Here is a 12,386-nt window from a genome sequence, read left to right as displayed (position 1 = left end):
ATGCATGATGGTACAGTTTCAAACCCAATGACAACCTGTGACACTGGAAGAAATGCAAGTCCAACATACATTCGAAACTAGTTTTTAACATTTTCTGATTTCTTGTTTTCTGATGAAAGTCCCAATTCCTGCAGCTTTCTCCAACGTGCCTGTCCAAAGTGGACAAGGAATGCTGGTGAGTTCCTCTCGGGCTCGCTTCTTCATAGTACTGGTAATGGCACGTGCAGCTGTACTGGAGTCAGGAGAGTAAATATGTTCCTTTCCCATCCTCAAAAGTGTCCCATCTGCAGTTGTTGTAACTGTTGCATTACAGCCAGCCACTACACGACAACGCCAATTGGCGGTATTGTTCTTGTTCTTTCGCTTTATGTTATAGCGAAATCCGCCCAACAACATGTCTAGACCCTGCTGCCTTCCTGGTATGATATCTCCTTTCTCGTTCATGTCTGGATAGAAGTGACCATTGCACCTAATTTCGACGTATATAGTATTCAACTTTCCATCTCAAATATCAAAGCAGGGAATAACATTATATCCGTAGTTACTACGAGCTACCCTCAAACAACGGTTGAACAAGATCTTTATTAAACATTAAAACAACATCAATCTCATTAGTTACTCTCAGTTACTCCCAGCTACCCTCAAACAATTGTTCAACAAATCTTTCAAACAACATGCAAAATACAGAAGCGTCTACAAAACAATAAAACAACAGCAGCAAATGGGATAACGAGGTAACTAATTAATCTCATTAATTGCTCTCAGTTACTCCTAGCTACCCTCAATACAGAAGCGTCTACGGGATAACGAGGTAACTCATTAGTGACTGAGTGGGCCGAGGGTCGTGGCCCACTCCAGGCATATACCATTAATATTGGTGTTCCCATTGTATTCTAGTCACCCTCTCGATCGCCTCTGAAGACCAACAAAAGTTGCTGGGCTCATTCACGACCTATGGAAAACAATCCCTGGCCATCCCCAGTCAAGTATTGTCAAATGTCTGTGGGATTTGGAGGCTAAATGTTGCAAACACAAAATAACACAAGAAAAGTCATACTCGTTTATTGAAAAGACAACATTGAAATGGGAATAGATTAAAGCACACGAATGTCATGAGATTGAAGGCAGCTTGTGAATAATGTTTTCACGCTGAAACTAATTATCTAAATATTAATGCACATGACAATGAAAATACAATATAGCCCCGTTGTTGCAGAATAGATGTCCGACATACCTTCTGCAATCCATGGGGAAAATGCTATTATCTGAACGAACGTTTCTTCTTCCAATTTTGGCATATATACATATATACATATTCTGCTTATTTTAAGATTGTTGGACCCCTTTCTTTTTTTTGTCTGTGCGAGTAAGGTATCTGTCTGTGTGCGCAAGAGTTGTCTCCCTTTGCTCTCTTCGCTTGTTGACCAGGATCTCACTGAGTATTTGGTGAATATAAACATCACAGTATACGCAGTGTCTTTGACACGTATGTAAGGTATGATAAATATTTTATATACACCATGGAAAATGTTCATAGCTAAACAATAAAATCTGGTTTGTCTAAATTTCTGTTAAAATACTAAAGGGAAATAACTGTGTCTAATTTATCGTAACTCTTACGAGTCCAAGTCCGAGTGTGACCTTTGGCATCAGTCATGCACATGTGTTTGGACCAAGGACAATCTTCTGTTTAGACGACACGTAAACTCATGAACTGACATACGAAAGAGTGCACACACCTGGAAGATTGGAATTATTTACCAACAATTAAAACGGTTTTAAAAATATCTACGGTTCTTGATCCATGAACTGACGTTGTAAAGTTTCTTTTGTGTGTCACTGGATTTTTAAAACTCTATCGGATCTGTAAGTCTTTTGTTTAGATATTTTAAGTCTGTGAACACTAGCTGTGAGTTTAATGGCATGGCCACTTGGAAGTTTGGCGTCTTGCCTTTGAAATGGTTGCTACGAATCCGCGAGCCTAGATGCCTGTGAGAGCTACCATTTCAAGTGTGAGATACCAGATTCTCGTTCTCTAACCAACACACTTCCACACAACATGACGATACCAGTATACCAGTTGAACACAGAGAAACTTTCTCAGTTTCCGTGCTGACATGACACACTTTCATCTACTTCTAACAAGACTGAAAAAAGAGAAAATGATACGGTATGATATTTGATGTGATATGTTATTTGAGAGAGTGGGTGAGTGACCACCTTAAATAGATTTACTACGGTGCACATTATACCTCACCGATGCTAAACCTCCATAGAAGGTCGACTTCGGTGAAATTGAAAAGTAGTAACCTTATGGAAAGATCAACAAGGTTTGAGTGAGTGAGTGAGTGAGAATGGACACAGTACTGACACACTTAAAGAGATGAATTGGAATTGTTCGCAACTGAGTTAGAGTGGGTGTGTGAGTGAGTGAAAATGGACATGGCGCTGATTAACCTAGATATAAATTGGGTTGGTTCGCAGTCAGGTTTAGATCTGATTAAAATAAGATATTTCGTGTTCCGATATCTTTAGCCATGAACAAACCTCCGTAAGAGGATCGTCCAAAGTTCGGTGTGGGTAATCTAACGCCATGATATCTGAGTGACTGTGTCAGTGTGAGTGAGTCTATGAGTACACGATGCTGCAAAGACACAACGAGAAGGAACAGTCTAGGAGTGGCAGTCTCAACAAGGTGTTTCGTTTGAGGCTTCTTATATATTTGTGTCTCATGGGTTGCATGTGATATCTGAGTACAATTTCCATCATATATAAACTCTGCATAGAATATGATATGTAGTAAGACCAACCGACGCACCGCATAGGAATATAAATATTAACGTCCGATTAAGTAACTATTTATAGTTTAGAAATAGGCGACAACTAGTCATATAATTAGTCCCCAAAAAGATGAAATTCTGCAACGAACAGTTAACTTCACTGCAAATGAAAGGGAGCCCCAGTGAGATTGAATATTCAGACATGGACCCGCGAAAACTCTAGACTTGCCTCATAATAGAGCCTTTGCATTAAAGAGTGAGTGAGTTTAGTTTTACGCCGAGTTTTTTTGCAATATTCCAGCAATATCGCCGGACGGCAGTAAAGTGCTTCATATATTGTGCCCATGTGAAGAATCGAAAAGGGTCTTCGATGTGAGGAGCGAACACCTTAACCACTAGGCTACCCCCCAGCCCCACCCCTGTTAAAAAACAGGCAAGACAGGGGCAAACCACAGCTGTAACGAACTTATGGTAACAATAACAAACAATAAAATAAAAAATAAATGTAAGACTGTGTATTGGGTGTTGTCGTATAAAACAACCTGAACGCTAAGGTAATCGTAACTCCCATAACTGAACCTGGACTTACGGAAGTCTTAGCACTAAGGTGATCGTAACTCCCATAACTAAACATAGACTTACTGAAGTCGTATCGCTAAGGGGATCGTAACTTCCATAACTAAACATGGACTTACGGAAGTCTTAGCACTAAGGTGATCGTAACTCCCATACCCAAACATAGACTTACTGAAGTCATATCGCTAAGGTTATCGTAACACCCATAACTAAACATAGACTTACTGAAGTCGTATCGCTAAGGGGATCGTAACTTCCATAACTGAACCTGGACTTACGGAAGTCTTAGCACTAAGGTGATCGTAACTCCCATACCTAAACATAGACTTACTGAAGTCATATCGCTAAGGTTATCGTAACACCCATAACTAAACATGGACTTACGGAAGTCTTAGCACTAAGGTGATCGTAACTCCCATACCCAAACATAGACTTACTGAAGTCGTATCGCTAAGGTGATCGCAACTTTCACATTTAAACATAGATTTACGGAAGGCTTAGCACTAAGGTGATTGTAACTGCCATACCTAAACACAGACGTACGTAAGTCTTAGCGCTGGGGTGATCGTAACTCCCATACCTAAACACAGACGTACGTAAGTCTTAGCGCTGAGGTGATCGTAACTCCAGTACCTATACATAGACTTACGGGAGTCTTAGCGCTAAAGTTATTTTATACCACGGCACACTGGCATGAGTGTGGGATGAAGATTTCAGCTCTGTTTAAACATCACCATAGTGAGCAGCGTGAGACTGGGAGTCGAGCCGAAAGTAGTCGAACCGATGTCTTGGGTCTTTTCTACCGCTTAGTTATCCAGCTGCACCACAAGGAGTGAGTGAGTTTAGTTTTACGCTGCTTTTTGCAATATTCTATCAATGTCTCGGCAGGGGACAGCAGAAATGGGATTCACACATTGTACCCATGTGGGGAATCGAACCCGGGTCTTCGGCGTGACGAGTGGACGCCTTAACCACTACGCTACCCCATCGCCGCACCTTGAGGAAGAACCTTTGCCCTTAATTAAGCACAAACAACATGCTGGTGTTTGCTGAATGGCCAGATCAACAATCTGCGTAAGGTACTAAAACATGAGCAAAGCTATTACTCCTCAACGCCAAAAATGCACTCTTGCCTATCGACAAAACACACACATAACATATAAAACATGACACATCTTATGCACATTGCTAGTTAGTATGAAGTCACGTGTGTCGGGTACTATCTTAGACCTATTGAGGCTAGGAATGTCTGTTTTAGAGATGGACGCTCCCGAGGTATCTGCAGATAGTTCATCCTGCCTTTGGGGTCTGAAGGACTCCACGTGCTGTCGGGGGTGATGCTCTGAAGAAAACGCTGAAACGTATCAACCGAAAATCATAACTTCATTCGAAAAAAACCCTCTTCACATATTCACATAAAGACATATTCACTTCCATTGCACGACTGTGACTATCATGAACATAGGTTTGTGACTCGTTATCAAATACTGACGATACAGGTGATCGTGAAATACAGCGGGTTCCCTGACCCATCGGTGGCGTCCGTCACAATACATGCAAGGACAAGTCATTTGTTCATCAATAACCACGGTATGCACGTCTTTCATGAAATTCAGCATTAACGATGAACCGTTTTACTCTGTTCGGGTATATACACCGTGTCTGTAGCTAGTTCATAAGATGTTGTAAGTTACGATATCGGCAAAACTGATTTACAGTTTGAATCTCTATCTGAAAAGCAAAAATATAATCCAAATCAATAGGGAGAGTTTCTTCCCGTATTGAAGAATCCGTATTCAAGAACAGAAATCATGATCCGAATGTGTTTGTGTTAGGAAAAGGTAATATTAAGAATTTACGAAAAGGTATTGTAAATTAGAGTCGACATTAAATTTGCGAACATTTTCATCACATTGTTGGGCATTCAGCAGAAAATCCCTCGGTTTAAGTTTTAAAAAGTCCAGATGAGAAAACAAAACAGGATTGTCCGAACTGTCGGATATTTGTGAGTGTAAGGGACGCAACTCAACACAAGTAATTGCAGAACAATAACTCCTAGCATGCCTCAAGCAGTATTCTGTGATGACCTGCCTACCTGTTTTAGTGAACCCTCAGCTCTGTATAGGGTCATCACCATGACGACCACAACCGGCATGACTGGAATACACGCCAGGATCCAGCCAATCGCGGCAGCGTAATCCGGGTACTTGTACTTCCCGTATGTAGGTGGGCTGTACTGGATTATCGTGAAGATGAAGGCCGTCTACAGAAAGAAAGGATATATTTCGACTAACGCTTAGCTCCTGAATATATATAACTTTGATAGTAACAAATAAATGCTTTTAAATTAAGAAGAAGCCCCTGTGAGTTGGGAGATCTGGGGAAATCTTGACTTTCTTCATTCAGGGCGTTAGCATTGCAGGGAGGTTGGGCAGTAGGGAATATAATGTGGTTTGGGGACTGCGTAACAGACTAGGATATATACTCAACAAAGAAAGTTAAGGACCATGGATATTTTTCCTAATATTCACACATGTATATTGTATGTAGGGAATTTTCAGTTACAAGCAGATAAAAGACATTGCCAGGAAAAAGGATAAACGCAAGAAGAACAGGAAAATGTGTTTATTCAAAGATAAACAGATTTTGTGAGAGGTGGTGGTTTATGCAGCGTTTCTACAGATGTCTCTGTACGCCACGAAACTGGACAGAAACCATGTCAATATCGAGTATGCCCACCACGAGCATTGATCACGGCTTGACAGCGTCTGGTGAAGCTGAGGACAAGATTCTGAAGGAGTTGATGGGGAATCCGTTGCCATTCTTGAACAAGTGCGTCTGCAAGCTCGTTGAGAGTTGTTGGAGACACCGGAAGTTGCGAAATGCGTGCTTGAAGCATATCCCAAGCATGTTCTATCCCCATACTCAAGGTCTGGTGAGTATGCCGGCCAATCCATACGGACGATAGATTCACTTGCAAGGTAATCATTGATGATTCTTGCTCTGTGAGGTCGAGCATTATCATCCATCAGTATGAAATCATTGCCAACAGCACCTGCAAACGGTCTGACAATTGGATCCAAGATCTCATCCCGATATCTCACAGCATTCAAACTGCCGTTCCTAATCACATACAGGTCTGTGGAACCGCCAAGAGAGATGCCCCCCCCCCAAACCATGATAGACCCACCTCCGAACCTGTCATGTTCCACCACATTACAGTCAGCAAATCTCTCATTTTTCATCCTCCAAACACGCCTCCTACCATCATGAAAATCCAGGCAAAAACGGGATTCATCTGTGAACAAGATGTTCCTTAAAGGAGCCCTGTCCATATTGACGTGTATTCTTGAAAATTCTAGGCGATTTCTTCTGTGATGCACAGCCAAAGGTGGACGAACAGCTGGTCTACGAGCACGCAAGTTGTGATGGTGGAGCCTATTTCTAACGGTTTGATCAGACAATTGAATGCCAGTGATGTTTTTGAACTCAGAATTAATCGATTTGGCTGATTTTAATCGGTCTCTTTTGGCAATGACTGCCAATTGACGGTCCTGGCGTTCCGTAGTTTTGCGGGGACGACCACTCCTGGCTCTTTCCTTCACTGTTCCAGTCTGCTGATGCCGTTCACGTAATCTGCTGACCACACTGTGGCTGACGTGGAGTCTTCTGCCCACTTCTCTGTACGAAAGACCAGCATTCACAAGACCAATAGCTTCGGCTGCCTCTTCAATCGATAAATGTCTTCTGTTGGGCATTTTGGCTTGTCAAGATGTTAAGAAACTCCAATTTTGTCAAGAGACCAATGTCATATGCGTACCCAATTGCATCTCACAAATGTGAAGACTGAAACTGAAATTGACTCAGTTGCCTTTACAATGAACATTCCACAATTTCACGTGCAACACAGACTTGGCAGTTAGTGGAGAGCCAGATACCTATGGGGGCTATTCAGGACCAAAATTTCATAATTCAAACTCAAGAACATCATTACATTTTCTACAAAAATAGGAGTGGTCCTTAACCTTTTTTGTTGAGTATATATGGGGAAACCAGGGAGCAAACTTCTGGAAGTTAGGGTCGATCGGGAGGTGGGAACAGTTTCATTTTGGGGTCACGCCCCTTTAGGACTAATTCAGGATCTTCGAAACGAGTCTCACATTAAGACTCTTCTAGCATCATATCCAGGTGTTCACACATGGTGCCATTCAAACCTTTTCTCCAAAACAATCAGTTTACTGAACGTACATGTTTTCGAAGATTAACTGAAAAGAAACATGTTGCCCACCATCATAAACAACGGCGTGATGTAACACCACGTGATCTTGAAGAATAATGGCGGTTTCCGTCCAAGCATTAGCTCAATGTCGTCACTGAACCGCTCTATACCTAAAACCAAGGGCACAATGCATTACATATAGTGAAACGTAGCGGTTACTTAGAAAACAAATGAATTTAATTAATTAAGAATTAAACATGTCACGAGTGATGCTTTTGCTTTTTTCGACATCTTTTGTTATACTCTTTGAACAGCTTCAATAACAATATCATTAGCAATAACTGACTAGTTTACATGCATTGTCATCTTTGTTTTAAACATAAAATTTAGTCATCCATTTTTAACATTCAATGGGCATGTAATTTATTATGAATATTTAATGACGTGAATTTTCAACAAAACCATTAATCACGAAATAGTAGACGTATAGAATACTGAACGACTTTCTGTGTACTACCACTATGCACCATTACACTAGTGCAATATTGCCGTGACAATTTTACACTGTAGCGCTATGACAGTCGCGAGTCTATGTTAAAGAATGGGAGTTAGGATTGTCGTAGAGCTACGATCGCTATCACGGACGCAGTCCACTACGGAAGACGGCCGAATAATATATTCCCCGACTGTATATCTTGGTGTATTTCCAGTGAAAGCTTATTTGGGTCACAAATATTATCCCCTGACCGGAGAGCAAGATTATGTATCTCCTAATTAGTATTTAAAATATTAATAATTTAACACATAATATATTTCCATGCGACCATAAGGCGCTTCTATAATTTCCAGCATGGTCGGTTTACGAATAAGCTATTTAAATTTGTTTTAACTTATAATGAAAATGGCAATATTCACTATTGGTGTCGAAAATCGTGAAAATATCGTGATGATGTAAGCTATGTAACAATGCTACCGTAAATCCAGGCCACACATACACACTCCAGGAAGGCCGTTGTGAGGAGCACCAAGAAGGCGAAATACCAGTCAATCAGCTGGAAGATGTACATCCCAGCCTGCAAAACAGAGGGCTGTACTTTCACCTGTAACATGGGTTTGTTGCGTATTTTCACATGGTGTATTTTCACATGATGTAACATGGGTTTGGGACGTACTTTCACATGGTGGAAGATGGGTTTGGGTGCACATTCACATGGTGGAAGATGGGTTGGGGTGCACATTCACATGGTCTAACATGGGAATTGATGTGTGCTTTCACATGGTCTAACATGGGAATTGGTGTGTGCTTTCACATGGTCTAACATGGGAATTGGTGTGTGCTTTCACATGGTCTAACATGGGAATTGGTGTGTGCTTTCACATGGTCTAACATGGGAATTGGGATGTGCTTTCACATGGTCTAACATGGGAATTGGGATGTGCTTTCGCATTGGGATTAGATGTTATTAATGCCCACCAGTGGTAGCACGGGATGGGTATTCGTTGTTCATGTTGTATCCTGGTAGTAGATAGGAGTGTCTGGTGTCAAATCTCACCCTAGTTGTGACGACCAGACCCACCAAGCAGGCGACGATACAGAAGCCTGCAGTCAGATAGATTCGTTTCCTCCTTAGCCACGGATACTGGTCAAAGATGGCTGACATCACCGTTTCCACCGTAGCAAACTGCAGTATCAGTGAAGAACAATTTCAAAACACAAGACATCTACCGACTATAATACCAACATAATTATGCGTAAACACGTAGGGAAGTCGGGGGCAGAAGGAGGCGTTGAGACGGACAGGCGGAGACAAGAAACACAGACACAGACAGAGGGAAGCGTGGAGACAGACAGACGGAGACATGAGACAGACAGAATGAGACGTAAAGAGGGAAAGACGGAAACGAGACAGACAGGAGACGTGGAGACAGACATGGAGATACAGGCAGGGAGGCGGACGTACGGAGGCAGGGGACACAGAAACAGACATCAAGACAGGCAGACACACATGTACACAGGCAGACAGTGAAATACATATGAACAGTTGGAAACAGACTGGAAGAGACTGACCGACATACCACGGTGTCTAACATGAGTGCGATCAACATAAGCGAGAACACGAAGCTCCACAACTGCGGGACTGGAAGACGCGACAGGGCTTCAGGGTATGTCACAAAACCAAGACCTGGACCTACAACAAGACGTTTATACCATTGCGAGTGACGAATGTATTATCCTCAACTACACAAATACTGTCTTTGGATACATTGTCTGATTCACAAAAGTGATGCAACACAATCTACATGCAATACAGACATGTTAAATCAGAGGTACGGGAGCTCACCTTTATATTAAGTAAAACTTCACTGGTGAAAGGTGTCTTACGTGGAGAAATGTGAGACCTAAGCAATTTCCGATTAGTTTGATGTTGTTTTCTACATCCTAGCCTTTTCTACTTGTTCTTTCATTAAAGAAGATTCTAAAGGACGATACAGAGGACGAATCCAGTAAGTCGGGGCGGCAGCAAGGCAATGACACATGTGATGCTACTCCTGAAGATCCGGGGTTTAGCGACCCATGCTTGTCGGAAGAGGCGAATAACGGGATCCGGCTCTCTGACTGGTTGCCATGTGCTATGATGTTGGTCAAACCGTCTTTCTGTCCTGCAATGCCTTGTGAGATTCGGCGTTTGTATTGTATATTGTTCAATAAAAAAACATAGCAGAAAGGGCTATAGATAAAATAGATAACCAGCGTGGATTGCAGTATACCACTCCTTGCCCCTGTAACCAATAATACTTACCTCATGAACATGACGTGTGTTATTTGTTATTCTGTGATACGCAGTTCCCAAGCAAATGGTTGCGGACACGATGCAATATTTACACGCGTTTGTAAGAAAAGCAAGATTTATGGATGTCAACTTCTCTATAACGAATAACACGACGTTTCGCCTTTCGGAGCGTATGCTTCATCAGCGCATCGTGTTAGGTATTCACAATAAAGAACTTTTAAAGATTTAAAAGTCCACCTGAAGGAGCTCCTTCACGCTGACAAAGTACAAATGTCAAAGACACATTTTAGTGCTAAGCAAGAGTGTTTAAAGGGGCAAATCTTCGGATTCACACACGAGCGTGTGTTGATGCCATTTTGCGTGATTTCCCCTATAAATGCTCACATTACCTGATGAATATCTCTCTAAATAACAACGGAACCGAATAACTACTCGAAAACACAGGAAAACATCAGAATATTTCTAAACTTTGTTGAATGCTTTTCCACATCGTCTTTGTAGCCAGTTAAATTCAAGCCTTAAAGCCTTGGAACAAGAAGTGTAAGGGGAGTCAACGGTGTATTCCACGCGACATTAAATAAAAAGAGGTTATGTTTTGTGTTACGAGTTAAAGTGTGAAAAACCCTATGAATACACAATGCCATTTAGAGAGTGGTAAAATGGTAAATTACAGAGTCCTGTACTTTTGTTGGGTTGAGTCCCATCTGGGATTCGAAGCCACACCCTCAGAGCGCCACCCAATCCCCAGCACAATGTATACCAGACCACCAAAAATACCTACATCAAGTGTCTTTGGACACTAAGAACGAAGGCGGTTTTAAGTTTCAAGGTACAGCTTAATTCAAACGTTTTAATGTTTCTAGATTTTCGAGAGCAAAAGTTTAACTCGACTCGTTTTACTTTTTCTATACGTCGGCACTTGGCGCTATTCAAGTGAAATGACACAGCTCAATCTGCTTCATAGCAGGTGGCGGAAGTAACCGAGTGGACCCGATGTCCCTGTCATCTCGCGTTACCTGACGAGACTGCCTCCGAGACAGGGACGTTGGCTTCGTGCGCCATGAAACCAATGATTGTAAATACAACCAGGCCACCAAACATGCTTGTCCCCTCGCTGACAAACGTCACCAGAATCGCATCTCTGAAAAGCACAACACTACAATTATTTGAAAAATAATGACATTTCACAAAAAGGTCTTCTATCAGTGATTGGATCCAACCAATCAACAAAATGGCACTTTTCGTTCACGAATCTGTCGTTGTTTGTAGCTTGTTGTATGGACAGGACATGGTTCTGGTGGTGGATACATAGGCGTTTTACTTAAGCGTTGATATACCATGCCTTTTCTCTGCCTTTACGGTTTACTTCCTCGGACCCTCTTAGTGTTACAATCTTCTTCATGGCAGGTGTTTACTCTACGTCTTTTTGCTTAAAGCCACTCTCAGTATTATTTCAACTACATGTCTAAATGATCAAGTCTGAACCAGATAAACCAGTGATCAATATTATGAGGAATGATCTAAGCAGCTGAATCCTCATATACCGTACCCTTACATATCATGAGACCTTATCTACCGTACCCCTATACCCCATGGGACCTCTTACACCGTACCCTAACACCCGACAAGATCTCATATATCACAACTCTACACCCCGCAACACCTCATATACCATAACTCTATACGTCGCATATATACCATACCTTTACAATCTGAAAGACCTCATATACCAAATCTCTACATCCCGCAAGACCTTACATACCATCTACATCCCGCAAGACCTTACATACCATCTACATCCCGTGAGACCTCATACACAGTACATCTACACCACACGAGACCTCATACATCATACCTCTACATTCCGTGAGACCTCATATACAATAACCCTACACCCCATGAGACCTCATATACCATAGCCCTACATCCCATGAGACCTTACATACTATACATCTACACCACACGAGACCCCATATACCATAGCCCTACACCCTATGAGACCTCATATACCATAGCCCT

General features: G+C 41.9%; 1 protein-coding gene across 1 annotated transcript in view; it reads right to left on the bottom strand.

The window, feature by feature from the left end:
• Nucleotides 1–1,047: 1,047 nt before the first annotated feature.
• The window catches only part of LOC137258168 (sodium- and chloride-dependent glycine transporter 2-like), a 35,465-nt gene continuing 24,126 nt past the window's right edge, over nt 1,048–12,386 (bottom strand). Inside the window, exons 7-13 of the mRNA XM_067795742.1 lie at nt 11,384–11,508; nt 9,652–9,764; nt 9,129–9,257; nt 8,549–8,648; nt 7,645–7,745; nt 5,452–5,619; nt 1,048–4,710 (exon numbers count right to left, since the gene is read on the bottom strand). Of these exons, the coding sequence (XP_067651843.1) occupies nt 4,576–4,710; nt 5,452–5,619; nt 7,645–7,745; nt 8,549–8,648; nt 9,129–9,257; nt 9,652–9,764; nt 11,384–11,508 (871 nt within the window). The 3' untranslated portion in view covers nt 1,048–4,575. The remainder of the gene's footprint in view (nt 4,711–5,451; nt 5,620–7,644; nt 7,746–8,548; nt 8,649–9,128; nt 9,258–9,651; nt 9,765–11,383; nt 11,509–12,386) is intronic.

Source organism: Haliotis asinina, chromosome 12 (assembly GCF_037392515.1).
Source record: "Haliotis asinina isolate JCU_RB_2024 chromosome 12, JCU_Hal_asi_v2, whole genome shotgun sequence".
NCBI classification, from domain to species: domain Eukaryota; kingdom Metazoa; phylum Mollusca; class Gastropoda; order Lepetellida; family Haliotidae; genus Haliotis; species Haliotis asinina.
This window is presented reverse-complemented; position numbering and strand designations above follow the sequence as displayed.